At 44.6% G+C, this 20,597-nt stretch overlaps 1 protein-coding gene across 1 annotated transcript in view; it reads right to left on the bottom strand.

The window, feature by feature from the left end:
• The window catches only part of LOC126106151 (open rectifier potassium channel protein 1), a gene marked incomplete at its 3' end in the record, with an annotated part of 205,169 nt that extends 185,189 nt beyond the window's left edge, over nucleotides 1-19,980 (bottom strand). Inside the window, exon 1 of the mRNA XM_049912392.1 lies at nucleotides 17,880-19,980. Coding sequence (XP_049768349.1) covers nucleotides 17,880-18,021 — 142 coding nt within the window. The remainder of the gene's footprint in view (nucleotides 1-17,879) is intronic.
• Between the last annotated feature and the right edge of the window lie 617 nt (nucleotides 19,981-20,597).

Genomic DNA, 20,597 nt, shown 5'->3' with positions numbered 1-20,597 from the left:
ATTGATCGTCGTCTAGTAGATCCTACATTTTGTTTTCCATTCTTCTGTATACTATTATATTCAGCAACTGGGATGCATGAGCTGTTAAGCTGATTGTGCGATAATTCTCGCACTTGTCAGCTCTTGCAGTCTTCGGAATTGTGTGGATGATATTTTTCTGAAAGTCAGATGGTATATCGCCAGACTCGTACATTTTACAATACCAACGTGAATAGTCGTTTGTTGCCACTTCCCCCAAAAGATTGTAGAAATTCTAATGCAATGTTATCCATCTCTTGCGCCTTATTTGACCTTAAGTCCTCCAAAGCTCTCCTAAATCATAATTCTTATACTGGATCACTTATCTCTTGTTACTTCTTCTAATTCCTGAGACAAATCTTACCCCTCATAGAGGCCTTCAATGTACTCCTTGCACCTATTCGCTCTCCTCTCCGCATTTAACACTCTTAATGTTACTACCCTTACTTGTAATTTCACCGAAGGTTTTTTTGACTTTCCTACATGCTGAGTCAGTTCTTCCGACAATGTATGTCACATGTTATATCAAACTACACTTGCGCCTGGCTGGAGGACTTCTTGGAAGGGTGGGCGCAGCGTGTTGTTCACATTGTATACTGATAGTACGGCTGCATTAGTAACAACAACATCAGTGTTTCTGCACATGATGGAGATACCTATAACGAAGTACTGTCCGCAAAAATCGGCGCAGATATTCAGCTCTTGATAAGATTTCAAAGCGGTACAAAGATAAACATCATGCAGAAAACAAAGGACGTGGTATCAGAATGAATTGTCACTCTGCAACGGCGTGTGCGCTAATATAAGTCTTCCTGACAGATTAAAACTGTGCCGGACCGGGAACTCGAACCCAGGATCTTTAGCTTTCGCAGACTAGTATTCTATTAGCTGAGCTATCCAAGCACGAGAACCTGCGAAACTTGCGGCTGTGGCTAAACAATGTGTGCGCGCTATCCTTTCTCCCAGGAGTGCTAGTTCCCCAAGTTTCACAGAACTGTGAAGTTTGGAAGGTAGGAGATCAGGTACTGGCAGAGTAGAGCTGTAAGGACGAGTCGTGAGTCGTGCTGGTGTAGCTCCGTTGGTAGAGCACTTGACTGCGAAAGGCAAAGGTCTTGGTTCGAATTCCGGTACGGGACACTGTCTTAATCTACCAGCAAGTTTCAAACGGGGCTGTCTATTCGAGACGGTGCACCTCCTTTCTATGTTTCGTACGAAAGCAGCTAACACTAAGGTTTCTAGACGGATATCTAAAAGGTCCAGGAGCATGGTCTCACCGTTCGCCTCACATTAATCCCTTGGATTCCTGGCTATAGGGACGTGTAAAGGCATAGGTGTGTTTTATGGAGAACGTGGACGGGAAGCGTGTATAAAATGCATGTATCCAAATCAGAGCAAAGCCCCGTGTGTTTCGAAGTGTTCGTGAAATACGGTTGGCATCTCTGCACACGCCTGTCTTTAAATTGTAACTGCCGGAAGTTTCATTGTTATACACTATGTGATCAAAAGTATCCGGACACCCCCAAAAACAAACGTTTTTCACATTAGGTGCATTGTGCTGCCACCTATTGCCAGGTAATCCATATCAGCGACCTCAGTAGTCATTAGACATCGTGAGAGAGCAGAATGGGTTTCTCCGCGGGGTGGACTTCGAACGTGGTCAGGTGATTTGGTGTCATACGTCTGTACGAGAGATTTCCACACTCCTAAACATCCATAGGTCCACTGTTTCCGATGTGATAGTGAATTGGAAACGTGACGGGACACGTACAGCACAAAAGCATACAGGCCGACCTCGTCTGTTGACTGACAGAGACTGCCGACAGTTGAAGAGGGTCGTAATGTGTAACAAGCAGACATCTATCCAGACCATCACACAGGAATTCCAAACTGCATCAGGATCCACTGCGAGTACTATGACAGTTAGGCGGGAGGTGAGAAAACTTTGATTTCGTGGTCGAGCGGCTGCTCATAAGCATCATATCACGGCAGCAAATGCCAGATGCCCCGCTTAATGTAAGGAGCGTAAACATTGGACGATTGAACAGTGGCAAAACGTTGTGTGGAGTGACGAATCACGGTACACAATGTGGCGATCCGATGGCGGGGTGTGGGTATGGCGAATGCCCGGTGAACGTCATCTGCCAGCGTATGGAGTGCCAACAGTAAAATTCTGAGGCGGTGGTGTTACGATGTGGTCGTGTTTTTAATGGAGGGGGCTTGCACCCCTTGCTGTTTTGCGTGGTACTATCACATCACAGGCCTACATTGATGTTTTAAGCATCTTTTTGCTTCCCTTTGTTGAAAAGCAAATTCGGAGATGGCGATTGCATCTTTCAACCTGACCTGAATCATATAGAATACCTTTGGGATGTTTTGGAACGCAGACTTTGTGCCAAGCCTCACCGACCGACATCGATACCTCTCCTCAGAGCAGCACTCCGTGAAGAATTGGCTGCCATTACCCAAGATTTGTTACCAGCCAAATGTTTATAGAGCTGTTTTTTTCTGGTTTTGAGACGTACTGTCTCACATAAGAATATGGGGATTTTGTTTCAGTGTGTATCAGGCATATTAACAGTTTAATTTTGTTAATGATAACAACAGACTAGCGGTAACTGAAAGGGCACATACCCCTCATTCAGTTGGAAAAATGAGACACTGAAATAACTGCTGCGTCTGCACTCAGGCGCCATCAAACTGCTGCTTATCTACCACTGCTTACTTAATGTTTAGATGAGTGCATTGATAGCGACAAGGGATAAGGGTTATCAGTGTAGTACTGTAAGATTGGTGACCTGTTTGCAACGTGCATTATTACTTGTCACACGCTATACGCGTGTCTAAGCCGTGAGAAACTTGTCGAACGAGTCTTTCAATTACCTTTGAATTAGCAGAGATTTATTACTTACTGTCTCATATCTGCCTTTGCGGCAGAATGCATATCTTAAGCAATTTACAAGGGGAGTATCCCAGCTAGGAATGCTGACAGCGAGTAAAAACGGTATAGATGTAGAGAGAAGCGTCCCGTAAATGTTATTTACCTGTAAAATTTTTCATTTCTGTACAATGGGTGCCTGAAGGTTGACTAAAGTAAAAACTGGAGGAAACTGGCCGTTATAACCAACAGATTGACAAGAGTTATGGATGAGGTACTAATTAGGAAGATACTAAATATTTGCTTAAAACACTCTTCAAAAGTGTTCCGACAATGACTTGTGGGCATTAATATGGGATGTGTCCACCCTGCGCATTTATGGTGGCTTGAAGTCTGCTGGGGACCATTTCAATGAGGTCTCTGAACGTGTGTAAGGAAGGTCAGCCAGTTCTTCCTCAAGAACCGGAACCAAGGAAGGTAGTAATGTAGGTCGCTGGGGTGTCCACCCTTCGCCTTTATGGTGGATTGATCCCTGCTGGGGACCCTTCAACGGTCTGGACGTCTGTGGTGGAGCTGCAGTTAATTCTTCTTCAAAAGCCGGAACCAAGAGAAGGTACTAATGTAGGACGCTGGAATGCAGAGCAAAGTGGACCTTCCAACTCATCCCAGAGGTGTTCCACTGGGTTCAGATTGTGACTCTGGGAAGGCCAGTTTATTTCAGGAATGTTACTGTCCACAAACAATTTACTATCAGACGCGACAGTCCTCGTCTATGGGCTGCACCTCTGCTCTACGCAGCAGACAGTGTTGTAAAATGTGTTCGTATCCTACCGCGTTTAGAGTCTCCCTAATCACAATAAGGGCACAACACCCTTACTATGGAAAACAGCCCCATGCCGTACCACCAGATGTTTCCTCAAGGTTCCATTGTGCTATGATCACTCTTTTTCTGTGGAGGCCCTCTTAAGTAGCGAAGTTATGACCACCCTGTACAATTATCACACCACGTTCGAAGCCACTGGGCTCTGGGCCGCTGTAGCCGAGCGGTTCTAGGCGCTTCAGTCCGGAATCGCGCTGCTGCTGCGGTTGCAGGTTCGAATCCTACCTCGGGCATGGATGTGTGTGATGTCCTTAGGTTAGTTAGGTTTAAGTAGTTTAGGGGACTGGTGACCTCAGATGCTAAGTTCCATTGAATAATGCTTTTTGTGCAGCCACAGGACGTCGCGTTACGACTCAAGCTGTGAGCAATAGGCTGCATGATGCGCAACTTCATCCCCGACGTCCATGGCGAGGTCCATCCTTGCATCCACGACAACATGCAGCGCGTTACAGATGTGCCCAACAACATGCCGAATGGACCTATCTGGATTGGTGTCACGTTCACTTCACCGATGAGTGTCGCACATGCCTTCAACCAGACAATCGTCGGAGACTTGTTTGGAGGCAACCCGGTCAGGCTGAACGCCTTAGGCACACTGTCCAGAGAGTGCAGCAATGCCGAAGTTCCCTGCTGTTTTGGGGTGGCTTTATGTGGGGCCGATCCACGCCGCCTTAACGTCTGTGCGATACGTGAATGACATTCTCCAACCGATAGTGCAACCATATCGGCAACATATTCGTCTTCATGGACGACAGATCTCACCCGAATCGTGCACATCTTGTGAATCACATCGCTCGACTACAGTGGCCAGCATGTTCTCCAGACATGAACCCTATCGAACATGCCTGCGATAGATTGAAAAGGGATCTACGCCGAATTGCCGTTGAGCAGTGGGAAAATCTGGACCAACAGATGTGCAGAACTATAGACCTATATCTCTAACGTCGATCAGTTGTAGAATTTTGGAACACGTATTATGTTCGAGTATAATGACTTTTCTGGAGACTCGAAATCTACTCCGTTGGAATCAGCATGGGTTTCGAAAAAGACGGTCGTGTGAAACCCAGCTCGCGCTATTCGTCCACGAGACTCAGAGGGCCATAGACACGGGTTCACAGGTAGATGCCGTGTTTCTTGACTTCCGAAAGGCGTTCGATACAGTTCCCCACAGTCGTTTAATGAACAAAGTAAGAGCATGTGGACTATCAGACCAATTGTGTGATTGGATTGAAGAGTTCCTAGATAACAGAACGCAGCATGTCATTCTCAATGGAGAGAAGTCTTCCGAAGTAAGAGTGATTTCAGGTGTGCCGCAGGGGAGTGTCATAGGACCGTTGCTATTCATAATATACATAAATGACCTTGTGGATGACATCGGAAGTTCACTGAGGCTTTTTGCAGAGGATGCTGTGGTGTATCGAGAGGTTGTAACAATGGAAAATTGTACTGAAATGCAGGAGGATCTGCAGCGAATTGACGCATGGTACAGGGAATGGCAATTGAATCTCAATGTAGACAAGTGTAATGTGCTGCGAATACACAGAAAGAAAGTTCGCTTATCATTTAGCTACAAAATAGCAGGTCAGCAACTAGAATCAGTTAATTCCATAAATTATCTGGAAGTACGCATTAGGAGTGATTTAAAATGGAATGATCATATAATGTTGATCGTCGGTAAAGCAGATGCAGACTGAGATTCATTGGAAGATTCCTAAGGAAATGCAGTCCGAAAACAAAGGAAGTAGGTTACAGTACACTTGTTCGCCCACTGCTTGAATATTGCTCACCAGTGTGGGCTTCGTACCAGATAGGGTTGATAGAAGAGATAGAGAAGATCCAACGGAGAGCAGCGCGCTTCGTTACAGTATCATTTATTAATCGCGAAAGCGTTACGGAGATGATAGATAAACTCCAGTGGAAGACTCTGCAGGAGAGACGCTCAGTAGCTCGGTACGGGCTTTTGTTGAAGTTTCGAGAACATACCTTCACCGAAGAGTCAAGCAGCATATTGCTCCCTCCTACGTATATCTCGCGAAGAGACCATGAGGATAAAATCAGAGAGATTGGAGCCCACACAGAAGCATACCGACAATCCTTCTTTCCACGAACTATACGAGACTGGAATAGAAGGAGGAACCGATAGAGGTACTCAGGGTACCCTCCGCCACACACCGTCAGGTGGCTTGCGGAGTATCGATGTAGATGTAGATGTAGAACAGTGCCTTGATGAACTTGTGGATAGTATGCCACGACGAATACAGGCATCCATCAATGCGAGAGGACGTGTTACTGGATATTAGAGGTACCAGTGTGTACAGCAGACTGGATCACCATCTCTGAAGGTCTCGCTGTATGGTGGTACAACATGCAATGTGTGGTTTTTATGAGCCAGAAAAAGGGTGTAAATGGTTTACTTTGATCTCTATTCCAATTTTCTGTACAGGATCCGGAACTCTCGGAACCGTGGTGATGCAAAACTTTTTTTGATATGTGCAGTATGTGTTAACGCATGTAGTACAGAATCACATTCTCCAAAATAGAAATCGCTGTTCTGCCTTTTAGTTCTTCCTTTATTCGTGACTGTAGTGAGAATGTGGTGGTTCAGTGGAATGATTTAGGCACAATGAAATGGAACAGCTCGTGCCAAAGGTTTGCGTAATAAGATCGCTTTGGCTTTTGATATTGCACTGCTGCAATGTGCAAACACCGAAAATGGTGTTAATTACTTCATTCAGACTTCACATTGGCACTTCGATGATCATCGCAGAAAAATGTACGGCAGAACTTCTGAGCGGTTTGCGTTAGGACGTTCAGCCGGCCGCTGTGGCCGAGCAGTTCTAGGCGCTTCAGTCCGGAACCACGTGGCTGCTACGGCTGCAGGTTCGAATCCTGCCTCGATCATGGATGTGTGTGATGTCCTTAGGTTAGCTATGTTTAAGTAGTTCTAAGTTGTAGGGACCTAATAACCTCAGATGTAAAGTCTCATAGTGCTCCGAGCCATTTGAACCATTTTTCAATACTAAATTAAAAACAACTTTTGTACTTATTAGTGACTCGCTTGGGTCTGGCTTGCAGAGAAAAGTTTTTCGAAGGACGGTTTAATATTAGAAATGTTTAGTTCAGATTTGTATTTTATATTTTGTCTTCAAAGCAGCTAACGCAAAAAATCCGTTTCAGTAAAGTTAGAATGTTGGAAATAGTAACTGATGTGTTGGCAAATGTGCCAACACCTTGTAGATAGAGGAGGCTGAAATGCACGCTAACTAACGCAGACGGGCGTGATTTCTGGAACAGGATACTTTAGAAGGCACTAAAGAAAAGTACGAATCGTATGTTTACTTAACTTTACTTCATCCTTGTGGTACATCGCTATTGACGATACAAGTGAGACTCTCTCCAGATATGGTTAATGGCGCCTTGCTAGGTCGTAGCCATGGAGTTAGCTGAAGGCTATTCTAACTGTCTCTCGGCAAATGAGAGAAAGGCTTCGTCAGTGTAGTCGCTAGCAAAGTCGTCGTACAACTGGGGCGAGTGCTAGTCCGCCTTTCTAGACTTGCCATGTGGTGGCGCTAGGTCTGCAAGTACTGACAGTGGCGACACGCGGGTCCGACATGTACTAATGGACCGCGGCCGATTTAAAGCTACCACCTAGCAAGTGTGGTGTCTGGCGGTGACACCACAGTAACAGTATACGAAATGATGTCATTTTCATTGCAGAAAACTCATAAATCCTCACAGTCAAACTCAAACAGCTATTTGCTACATCTTTTAATTTCGACACTTGCTGTGAGGTCTATGAAGACCTGCTTCGGTAAATTGAGAGACCTTCGGGAGTATATTACGCGCTTTGTCTGTCAAAGACAGAGCAACAGAGGGCCAGCGATTTCTGTTTCGTCAATGTACTGAATCGGTGCTGCGAAATAGCAATAAATTTACTTGTTCTTGGCAATTTGTAAGGTTTGTAACTTTGTAGCTTTTGTTTAAAATTGTGTTTATTTTAACTGAAGACATTGAAATATCTCGAAAACCACACATCGGATCCAAAAAGTTATCATTCCAATTCGTTTGTCTTGGAGAGGGCATCCAACGATACCACACTCGACCCGTCACCCCATCCCGTGCGTGTGTGGGTGGGTGGGTGGGTGGCGGCGGGCAACATTGAAATCTTCAGTGGGAACCCCCATTTTTTATTGCAGCAAACTGTATATAAGTTTTGTCTGAAGCTTTTTTTTTCTTTCGTTTCGCCACAGATGGCAAGGAATAGTAATGGTTAGACAATCGTAATTTAGGACATGCTGCTCAATGGTCCTTGAACATCCAATGCCACTTGGGACCCCACCTCCACGCTGCTAGGGTAGGACAGGATAGTATTTTGTCACTTCTAATTGGAAACCCCATTCGCAACATTCTATTCCTCCGACATACGGAACATGGGTCTATGAGCCACTGCGGCTGTGGCTGGAGCTACTCTACATTTCAAACACGCTGTGTAATTTAGGTGAACTGTTGTGTATAACTGATGCTCGCGGATTCCATTATACCTTGTTAAAGAAGCATTTTCCAGCCTTTCAGTATTCGCGATACAGTTTCCAGGTAGCGTTTCGACATGAAGTTTATTGATCGTGGCTGCCCCCCGCCCCCCCCCCCCCCCTTGGATATTTTTCTGTAGGGATGTTTAATTATTTTGGTGCATTCCAGCCCAGGAGACAGTTTCGAAGGACTACAGGATCGCATTGTGGGTGGCTGTCCATGGATTCGGAACAAGCCTGGGAGGGCATCGATGAAGAGACGTATTGAAGTTTGGGTTCACATGATCGGTGACCGTGTGGAACACTTGTACTGTGTTTGTTCCCCACGTGCGTATCTACAGTTTGGGTCCGTGGCGTCTCTCCCATAAGGTGTTCATGTACACAGTCGTATCGGGGAAAGCATTGCTTTCCGATCACATGTTTGGTGGAGTTATTTGCTTGTTCCATTTTCCGGCACTCGCTCATTTCGTTTACGAGTACCTATGACTGTGGAACATCCTATACTGAGATGTAGTACTTCACAATTCTGTTAATATACAGGTAAACGGTCGCATGACGGAACAGCTTTCGGTTGATCAAGGCGACGTTTTTGTATAAAAAAAATCTTGCATGCACGATCTACATTGCGTTAAAATTCTTGCAGAGAATCTAAACGTCGCACCTGCTTTCCGTATAATTTGTCTGATGTGATTATTCCACTTTAGACTGCTCTGCATAGTCACTCGTAGGCGCTCGACGGTAGAAACTGCTTCCAGCAATTTGTCGCCGATACTATAGTCTTGCATTAGTTTATTTCGTCACCTGTTTATGCTTCATAGCTCGCAATCCCAATTCCAAAGAAAACAGGTACTGACAGGTGAGAAAATTACCGAACTATCAGTTTAATAAGTCACGGCTCCAAAATACTAACACGAATCCGTTACGGAAGAATGAAGAAACTGGTAGAGGCCGACCTCGGGGAAAATCAGTTTGGGTTCCGAAGAAATGTAGGAACACGCTAGGCAATACCGACCGTACGACTTCTCGCAGAAGGTAAGGAAAGGAAACCTACGTTTATAGCATTTGTAGATTTACAGAAAGATTTCGACAATGTTGACTAGAACAATCTCTTTCAAATTCTAAAGGTGGCAGGGGTAAAATACAGGGGGTGAAAAGCTATTTACAATTTGTACAGAAACAAGATGGCCGTTGAGTCGAGGGAAGCAGTAGTTGCGAAGGGAATGAGACAGGTTTGTCCCCAATGTTATTCAATTGTATACTGAGCAAGCAATAAAGGAAACAAAAGAAAAATTTGGAGTAGGAATTAAAGTCCAGGGAGAAGAACTTTAAAAAAAATGGAGGTTTGCCGATGATATTGTATTTCTGTCAGAGACGCCGAAGGACTTGGAACAGCAGTTGAACGGAATGGACAGTGTCATGAAAGAAGGATATAAGATGAACATCAACAAAAGCAAAACGGTGATAGTGGAATGTAGTCAAATGGCTCTGAGCACTATGGGACTTAACTTCTGTGGTCATCATTCCCCTAGAACTTAGAACTAATTAAACCTAACTAACCTAAGGACATCACACACATCCATGCCCGAGGCAGGATTCGAACCTGCGACTGTAGCAGTCCCGCGGTTCCGGACTGCGCGCCTAGAACCACTAGACCACCGCGGCCGGCGGAATGTAGTCGAATTCAATCACATGATGCTGAGGAAATTAGATTAGTATCTAAGGCACTAGTAGTGAACGAATTTTGCTACTTGGGAAGCAAAATAACTGATGATGGTCGAAGTAGGAAGGACATAAAACGTAGACTGGCAATGGCAAGAAAAGCATTTCTGAGAAGAGAAATTTGTTAACATCGAGTATAGATCGAAGCTTCAGGAAGTCCTTTCTGAAAGTATTTGTGCGGAATGCCGCGTGTGCCGGCCGGAGTGGCCAAACGCTTCTAGGCGCCACCGTCTGGAACCGCGCGAGCGCTACGGTCGCTGGTTCGAATCCTGCCTCGAGCATGGATGTGTGTGCTGTCCTTAGGTTAGTTAGGTTTAAGTAGTTATAAGTTCTATGGGACTGATGACCTCAGAAGTTAAGTCCCATAGTGCTCAGAGCCAAATTAACCAATGCCGCGTGGAATGGCCGCGCAGTTTGAGGCGAATTCTTTATAGACGAATGGAAAAACTAGTAGAAGCCGACCTTGGGGTAGATCAGTTTGGATTCCGTAGAAATATCGGAACACGTGAGGCAATACTGACTTTACGACTTGTCTTAGAAGAAAGATTAAGGAAAGGCAAACCTACGTTTCTAGCATTTGTAGACTTAGAGAAAGCTTTTGACCCTCTTTCAAATTCTAAAGGTGGCAGGGGTAAAATACAGGGATCGAAAGGCTATTTACAATTTGTACAGAAACCAGATGGCAGTTATAAGAGTCGAGGGGCATGAAAGGGAAGCAGTGCTTGGGAAGGGAGTGAGACGCGGTTGTAGCCTCTCCCCGATGTTATTCAATCTGTATATTGAGCAAGCAGTGTAGGAAACAAAAGAAAAATTCGGAGTAGGTATTAAAATCCATGGAGAAGAAATAAAAACTTTGAGGTTCGCCGATGACATTGTAATTCTGTCAGAGACAGCAAAGGACCTGGAAGAGCAGTTGAACGGAATGGACAGTGTCTTGAAAGGAGGGTACAAGATGAACATCAACAAAAGCAAAACGAGGATCATGGAATGTAGTCAAAGTAAGTCGGGTGATGCTGAGGAAATTAGAGTAGGAAATGAGACACTTAAAGTAGTAAAGGAGTTTTGCTATTTGGGGAGCAAAATAACTGATGATGGTCGAAGTAGAGAGGATATAAAACGTAGACTGGCAATGCCAAGGAAAGCGTTTCTGAAGAAGAGAAATTTGTTAACATCGAGTTGTGATTTACGTGTTAGGGAGTCGTTTCTGAAAGTATTTGTATGGAGTGTAGCCATGTATGGAAGTGAAACATGGACGATAAATAGTTTAGACAAGAAGAGAATAGAAGCTTTCGAAATGTGGTGCTACAGAAGAATGCTGAAGATTAGATGGATAGATCACATAACTAATGAGGTGTTGAATAGAATTGGGGAGAAGAGAAGTTTGTGGCACAACTTGACTAGAAGAAGGGATCGGTTGGTATGACATGTTCTGAGGCATCAAGGGATCACAAATTTAGTATTGGAGGACAGCGTGGAGGGTAAAAATCGTAGAGGGAGACCAAGAGATGAATACACCAAGCAGATTCAGAAGGATGTAGGTTGCAGTAGGTACTGGGAGATGAAGCAGCTTGCACAGGATAGAGTAGCATGGAGAGCTGTATCAAACCAGTCTCAGGACTGAAGACCACAACAACAACATAACAAGAACAACCTTGCAATTACTTACATCCAAAACAAATAGCCATTCGCTGCACCAAAGATCGAGTCTCTTCAGAACTTCACGCAATTCGCTGCAGTCCTCTGGTGTTGCTGCCTTCCTGGAGACAAGTGCATCAACTGCCAGCACCCTAACAGCCTAACGGAGCTACCATCAATCTACTAGATCATTTGAAGAGCGGAAATGTCAAACGTTCTAAATGCCACTTTCACAAAACGCGTTTTCAGTGCTACTACACTGAAGTCAGAAGAGTCACGGGATAGCGATGTGTACATATACATCTGGTGGTAGTGTCGAGTACACAATGTATAAAAGGGCAGTGCATTGACTAATAGTCGAGGATATGCGTGCATTCCTCCGTCAGTCACCTCTCCTGACGAATTCCGTCTATCAAGACAATCCGATCCGTAAGGTTCCCCCACTCTCACATCAGTCAGGACTTGCAGGCAAAGCACAAGAAGTGATAACAATGCACCCGCATGTGCCTGAAGATGGCACGTCAAGAGATTTCCGACGTGGTTATGGCAACACGACGGGAATTAACAGACTTCGATCCTGGCACGGTAGTTTTACTAGTCGCATGTGACATTCAATTTCGGAAATCGTTAGGGCATTCAGTATTCCGAAATCCGCAGTGTCAAGAATGTTCAGAGAATACCATATTTCAGGCATTACCTCTCACCACGCATTCAATGGCCGACGCTCTAGATTTAACGACCGAGAGTAATTTTGAGTTTGCGTAGAGTAGTCAGTGCTAGAGACAAGCAGCAGTGCGTGAAGTAACCGCAGAAATCAATGTGGGACGTAGGACGAACGTATTCGTTAGGACAGTGCGGCGAAGGGGCTCTGGCAGCAGACGACCGTCGCGAGTGCCTTTGCTAACGGCACCACATCGCCTCTCCTGGGCTTGTGACCATATCGGTTGGATCCTGGAGGGCTGAAAATCGTTGTCTGGTCAGGTAAGTCCCGATTTCAATTTGTAAAAGCTCATGGTAGGGTTCGAGTGTGGCGCAGAGCCCACGAAGCCGTGGACCGAAGTTGTTAACAAGGCTGCGTTTAGATGGAGCGGACTGGGCCCTCTGGTCGAACTGAATCGACGATATACTGTAAACGGTTAAGTTCAGCAGTGGCTGACGGCCTGTACTTAACGACTGAGAGCAAAGGCGTTTGCGTAGAGTTCTCAGTGCTACAGACAAGTAACAGTGCGCGAAATGAGCGCAGAAATTAATGTGCGATTTACGACGGATGTATCGGTAGTGACAGTGGGACGAAATTCTGCGTCAGTGGGCTTTAACAGCAGATGACCGACGTGACTGCCTTTGCTAATGGCACGACGTCGCCTGCAGCGCCCCTGCTGGGCTCGTGACCATATAGGTTAGACCCTAGACGGCTCAAGAAGAGTGGGCCATAGACCCAGTTTCTCACCAAGGCACCGCGCAAGCTGGTCGCGGCTCCATAATGGAGGGCACTGTATTTACATGGAAGAATTCGATCCAAGTGAACAGGTCACTGACTGGAAATGGTTACGGTCCGTTACTTGGAGACGATTTGCAGCCATTCATGGGTTTCATGTTCGCAAACAACGGCGAAATTTTTGTGGATGACAATGCGCCACGTCACCGGGCCACAATTATTCGTGAATGGTTTGATGAAAAAGGTCCCGAGTTCGAGTCTCGGTCCGGCACACAGTTTTAATCTGCCAGGAAGTTTCATATCAGCGCACACTCCGCCACAGAATGAAAATCTCATTCTGGAAATATCCCCGAGGCTGTGGCTAAGCCATGTCTCCGCAATATCCTTTCTTTCAGGGGTGCCAGTTCTGCAAGGTTCGCAGGAGAGTTTCTGTGAAGTCTGGAAGGTAGGAGACGAGGTAGTGGCAGAAGTAAGGCTGTGAGGGCGGGGCATGAGTCCTGCTTGGCTAGCTCAGTTGGTAGAGCACTTGCCCACGAAAGGCAAAGGTCCCGAGTTCTTGTCTGCCAGGAAGTTTCATATCAGCGCTCACTCCGCTGCAGAGTGAAAATCTCATTCTGGGTTGAAGAACATTCTCGACTACTGGAGTACGTAATTTGGCCACCAATCAACCATTAAAAGGGACATAATCGAGAGGACAGTTCGTGCACAATATCCTGCACCAGAAACACTTTCGCTGTTACGGACGGCTATAGAGGCAGCATGCCTCAGTATTTCTGCAGGGGACCTACCAACGACTTGTGGCGTATATTCCTTGTCGAGCTGCTTCACTACGTCGGACGAAAGGAGGTCCGACATGACATTAGGTGGTGTCGCATGGCTTTTGTCACCTCGGCACTCTGTAGCATACCTGTAGACTTGTTCCAGGTGCCAAATAACGGAAACAATGTTTCGGTCATTACTAGGTGAAACAATGTCTTTTTGCCAAACAATGGTTTCCTGTAGAGCTCCCAGAGTCATGCGCCAAAGTCTTTGTTCTGCAAGATTTACACACGACTGTTGAGCCAGATAAAGCTACGAACCCATTCCTTGCAATTCCAAAGCATGCAACTGACTTATTTGATTTCAACGATGCTGTTGCAACACAGTTGTCAGTGCAGGAGTGTAACATCTCCAGACGCAGTCTGATCAAAGAGCGTCTTTGTCATCCTCCTCGAATAGCTATCAAAAACTCTAAAACAGAAGAAGGGAAAGGCGTCATTATATTCAAAAGAGGACAGACAACACGAAGACCTGTTGACGCCGTTGTCATTTCTTTCCGAAAAGCGACAGTACAGAGAGTTTTACAGGTAAATTTTTCCAACATTTAATCCTAAGAACGGAGTTGTGTAAGAAACAGAAGTCAATGCAGAGTGGTTGTTTTTAATTTTGTTATACTCTCGTAAAAAAAGTATGAGAAACAGATTTTGTTGACTGCAGTTCTACTAGTTAACACATTACTGCTGTATTTCTATACTAGTATTGTCACAAATAAAACGTAGTGGGTCCGTATTAACGGGACTTTTGCACAAAAACTTTCTTATTGGCAGCTGGAATCAGGCTGTTCCTGATATGTCAACTAGAACTTTCTTAATAAATCATGTATTTTCTTATTCGCCTCATTATTTTTTGCAGTACTTCTGTGGTATCACAATACCTCCTCAATTTTTTTTGGATACAAGTAAGCTATGAACAAGAAGAGATATATTTTTATTCTCCCGAGAAATGTGAGATGGCACTTACATGGCGACTGGGCCTTTTCGTCGTCAGCGAGTTCGTCAAAATTTGTGGTATATGCATGGCTATACCATAAATGAAACTGACAGAAGAGGGTGAGCCAGATGGCAAAGCGTTTAGAAAAAAAACTATTTTTTTGCAAGGATAGTGCGAGGAAGGAGCCATTTGCGTTCCCCTAGTTCGCACAAAGCGGTTGGCGCAACTGAAACACTGCGGAACGGTAATCCGACGATCGTGGGTTCAAGCGCCTGTGCGGACACATTTTTATTTTCAGTTTTTACGTCACTTACATTGCATGTAAACCGAAATAATAGTATATTGTGTTTATTAATATTTCCATAAAAGGCTTAAAAAGGAAAGGGAAGGGAAAGGAAGATTTCGGCGTGCAAACAAATTTCCAGAATGGGATTGTACTTAACAGCGTCCACGAGGACTCTGCGAATAACTTTCCAAGGAGGAATTGCATTTCCGGCGTACAGGACTACACCAAGCATGCTTTGGTACCGAATTGTGCGATGACTGAACTTTTTATGAAAGTAAACCTCGTTTGTTTTTGTATAGGAAACTTAAAACAGTCATGTCATTGTAAAAATGCGCTGTTTGTAACGTGTGCAAGGTAATGATAAAATTACTGCTTTCCTTGTTTTTATAGTGAATTTTAAAGTAATGGAAGTACCTAATTTCACACACGGAGATGTCGTCTGCACCTTTTTATTAAAATATTAATAAATGAAATATTCTTAGTATTATTTCGGTTTATTTGCAATGTAAGTAACTCGAAAACTGAAAATTAAAGAAATGTTTCCGTTGGAAACTAAGCTAACATACATTTCCCGTGCCTTGCAAGACCCGTGCGAAAAACGACTTTTTTCTAAACGCTTGGACGTCTGGAGCTCCCAGGTCTGACACTTTCCTTTCTGGCCGATCCCTGAATATAACCGTAAGTTTGGGCGACATTGGTTGACGGGTACGCGCCATTTTTCGAACGTTTGACCACTCTTCATTTAGATGCATATATCGTTAACAGTAACGGTCTTACCACATTTACTTGTGGTACTACTGAAATTACTTTTACATCTATCGATTTCTTTCCGTTAACAGCAACGTATTGAGTTCTGTGTGTAACGAAGTTCTAAATCCAGTCGAAAATGTGTTCCGGTACTCGGCAGACTGGTATTTTGTCCACTAAACGACAGTGCGAACCTGACCTGAAGTGAAGAACACTTCCCGTAAAATGAGAACGGAGCAGAAAAGTGCGCAGCTCGCAAGATTCACGCAGCGCGCCGTGAAGGGAGCTGAAACAATAAATTTCGGCCTTATCGTTTTTTAAACGCCAGTTTAACAGGACTGTTAGAACCGCTCAAAAAATAAGTGATTCCGGAGATAACCGATTTTCGGTTTTTATATGCCTATAATTTCCTGAAATAAAAGTAGAAATCGAACAGAGACGGAAAAATACTGACTCCCTCAGTGACGAGATACATAGAATCAAAATATTACATTAAATAGATAGATAAAGGAAAACTTAGTCCGTCCACTGTTCGCTGCTTTTTTCGAAAAGTAATAAGTGTTTGAATACTACACAGAAAAATCACCAGTATTCGCCTATTCATTCCAGTTTTTTTGAAACTCTTCTCAAAAATCATACCAGTATTTTCCAATTACGAATAGTCAGTGATAAAAGGTGAAAACTGAGGCTAAAGTACTTCTCGTGTTAATTTGACCATTTTAAGGGCTTTTTACGTAGGAACAAGCAGCATATCAGCTACTTTCAATTTTTAATGTAAACTACGCAAGAATTGGTAAGTTTCAAGTTTTGTCCATAACTTATGGCGCCACGTTTGTTGTGGCTCCTTCCATTGAGCACTGTGCATCACTGATATTGCACTTCGTAAAATACGTCCTCACAACGGTTATTGCCATTTGCAATACAATTGATATCGGAGAACAAAAGCGAGAAACTATCATACACACCATATGCGGCAAGTATTATACAATGCATGTATACGTGTACCGTCTAGTAAGCCATGCAACGTCGTAACAGGTACACTGTTGTCTTAGCAATGTTGTAGCTAGTGTTATGCCAAATGTTTGTTGTTCGTTTCTGTCGCCATTATTATTAAAATAGCACTATTCACTGTTCCCATTTTCAACAATAACAGAACATTTCTAATCGATGAAAATTTTACAAATAAAAAATCAATCTTTTTTTAAAATAATGTCTACTAGAAACCTATAATTTAAACACTACTGCTGTTGATAATTGATATTACGATTTTTTTTCTCGTAGTTAGTAAAAAATAAAAATCACCTGTTATAAACGAGACCAAATATATGCCGAAAGATAACGGTTATTCCGAAATAAAATACTGGTATCAGTGCTGACTGGTCGGTTTTTCCATCCGTGCAGTAGAGTACAGGCAAGATATCAGGCACTTTCAATTTTTATTGTAAACTATGAAAAAAATAGAAAGTTTCAAGTTTTGTACTTAAATGATGTCGCCAGGTTTGTTGTGGCTCCTTCAGTTCTTAATCTTATAAAGAAAATGGAGCATTGTGCATCACTGATATTGCACTTCGTAAAATACGTCCTTACACTGGATGTTACCGTTTGTAATACAACTGATATACGACGACAACATCGAGAAATTACCACACATACCAGATGGGCAAGTCTTGTACAGTGCAAGTATATGTGTATCATCTAATAGGCCACGCCACACGGTAACAGGTGCATTATGTTTCAGCAATGTTGTACTAGTCCTTATGTCACGTGCTTGTTGCTCGCTTCTGTCGCCATTATTATGACAGTAGCACTGTTCGCTTTTCCCATTTTCTATAAAAACACAATATTTCTGATCAATGGAAATATTAAGAATAAAAATTACTCTTTTTTTAAAGGTCCACTGGTAAAGAATAGTTTTAGCACTACTGCTACTGGTCAGTTTTTCATTCGTACAGCAGTGTGAAGCAGATTAGAGTAGGGAAGGAAGGCGAGAACAGGCGGAGACTCACCGATGATGTGGTCACGCTGCAGGATGTCGGCGGCCCTGGTCACCTTCTCGGCCTGCCGCTCGATGTAGTAGAAGACGCCGGCGCCGAACAGCAGGTACGTCACGAAGAGCAGCAGCAGCGCCAGCCATTGCTTCTCGGACATCTCGCCTCCGGTCACTGCTGACGACGTCTCCACTCGGTGCCGAAACCAAAGTAACACTCGAATCGGCTGCGGCGGTTGTCCGGATCACCGAACCTCGTCACACATCTCAGCACAACACAACATAACACAACACTTGCCACCGCGACGTCCAGTAGTCCTCACTGAATGCTGCTGGAGTCTCCAGTCACTTGCTTAGCTACTGCAAGCTACAGCGCTACCTGTCGTCCGATGCCGGCGCCATTAAATGTCGAGCCCTTGGAAAGCTCGTTACTGTACAGATTAGGAACTGATCAGATGATAAAAAAAAAACACCTCCGATACCGCCGAGAGATGTGCGCAGAAACAACCCAGTCTGCCCGCGACGCTTCTCGACCAAATAACAACTGTGCACCGCAGAAAATATCGCAGCACTACACTGTCCGAATGTGGGCGGAGAACAATTTCTGCTAAATAAAGAGTGGAACGTAACGGTAACAGTTGCTACGAGGGAAAGATCATCGAAAGTTGAGTGCACCCTCTGATTAGCCAGCACTCTGCCTGACGCCACGTTATCAAAGTTGTCTTTAGACCGATCAAAGCTGCCTCTAGAGCGATAAAAATCTCCATCCGTTCAGATCTCGAGAACCTATCTAATTGTGTACTGTATGTTAACGCGCTGCAGTACAAATAAATTCGTGGCTGAGCAGTATCGGTATGTTTTGCCACCAAACAAAAAAAAAAAGGTTTCTAGATAATAAAGAATGATTCAAACAGCACGTAATCTCTCACGAGGAAATGAAAGTCTTTGAGTGCTGAAGGTGGACAAGTACCTCATGCAGTGACCAATAGAAATTCTTACTGCGTGTCAGACTAGAAGCAGGAGTCACAGTCAAATCAGCTGTAGTCTGTGCGCTTCCTGACAGGACACGTGGTGGGCTGTTTGAGTGTTCACGTAGCAGAGCACTTCAGTCAGTTTCTTCTGTAGTCACTTTGGTGCTTACTGTTCAGTAACCGTGCTGGCTAACCATAAACAGGACGCTGAGTAGTACACTGACATACGTCTGTCAACACTGATAGACGACCCCAAGCGATTAAACGCAACTACCACGAAATAATCACACTATAATGAGTACTTTTGTCCTCCTGATTCTATATATGTCAACTGACCAGCTCTTTTCCGTCTTCCAGCGTACATGAAAATATATCTATGCAGCTGTGTGCAACAGAATTTCGGTAAGCTTCTCCCTAATCACTAAGATCTTCACTCTGTCTTAACTACTACACACACACTGCGTAGCTTAATAACACACACTTGGCAATGTCGTGAAGTCTGCGTTATGAACCTGGTAGACGAGATCAACCCTGTTCGTTATTACCAGTTACATTTACACCGTGTTCGCTCTTGATGCAGTACACTGAGATATTCGAATGCCGCTTACCTTGGACATCTGATAGATGAAGGTAGTGTCAAAATACTGGACTCGTTTTTCTATTATTGATAATGACTGTCACCTCAGGCATCCCGAGTACGAAAGTATGATGAGATATGCCACTGGAGGATAACCTCATGCAGTGTTTGTGTGTTCGGAACTAATTACAACACGTGTGTTAATGTGGTCAGTGCAACAATCTGCTCTGGAGATACAGAGGTCGTCTTGAAGCTAGGGACTTACACAACGATACAAATAGGCATCAAAAACTAGTCACGTTAACTTTGGAACACCATCAGCTAAGATCAAATGGGGTGCCACAAGTCAACAGTCAAATGGGGGCACAAAATGTCAGTCAAATGGGGCTACAAAATGTCAATAGTCAAATGGGAAACCACTTGTCAACAGGCACGTGGGAACGCCACCTGTCACTCCGGCGACAGCTGACGCGTCTACTACCCTCAAGAGAGCGTCCCAGTCCTGCAGCAGCCGGATACGGAGTAGCGAAGCTGCGTGCGGCAGCTGGACCTGTGCGCCTGGCTCCCAGTGGCTGAGGCGACCATGGCACTGGCGGGCGCCGCCGTCGCCGCCTCCGTCGTCGTCGTCGTCCCTGCTGCTGCCAGCGTCTTCCACTTGGCGGCGCCACTGGGGCGGGGCTTCTGCAGGCTGTGGAGCGGCGCCGCGGCACCTGCCACACACAAAACGGGACCTTGAGGTCGGGAGCACGCGAGCACCTGCACCCATTCTGAGACTCTGCCGGCGCCTCTTGTGTCGTACCGAGTTCTGGTACCCACTTCACACCCGCCAGCTGCGCGATCACAAGAGTAAACAATAGCCGAAGCGGGGAAACGGGAAGCTGGCGACGTAGAAACTGCGCAGCTATGAGCTGCTTGCCCGTCTTTTGACTCTTCCTGATCACATACGACTAAATAAGATCGACGCTGGAGCAAGGGCACACAGGGTAACAAGAAAGGAATAGAGCACTTGACTGTCAAGTGCAAGTCACTTGTATCTATCTGGCAAGTTACGTCTCTGTAGTATGTTGTATAGCAGACCTTTTACACACACAAAACTGCTTGAATTATCCTAACTAGCGGTTATAATGAAAGGCATTCAATGAGAATCGCTACACCCTTTGCAAAAGCAACTACACCGATTCCAGAAGAT

The sequence above is a fragment of the Schistocerca cancellata genome, chromosome 10, assembly GCF_023864275.1.
Source record: "Schistocerca cancellata isolate TAMUIC-IGC-003103 chromosome 10, iqSchCanc2.1, whole genome shotgun sequence".
Classification (NCBI taxonomy): Eukaryota; Metazoa; Arthropoda; class Insecta; order Orthoptera; family Acrididae; genus Schistocerca; species Schistocerca cancellata.
Note: the sequence above shows the minus strand (reverse complement) of the source record. Positions and strands in the feature narration are given on the sequence as shown.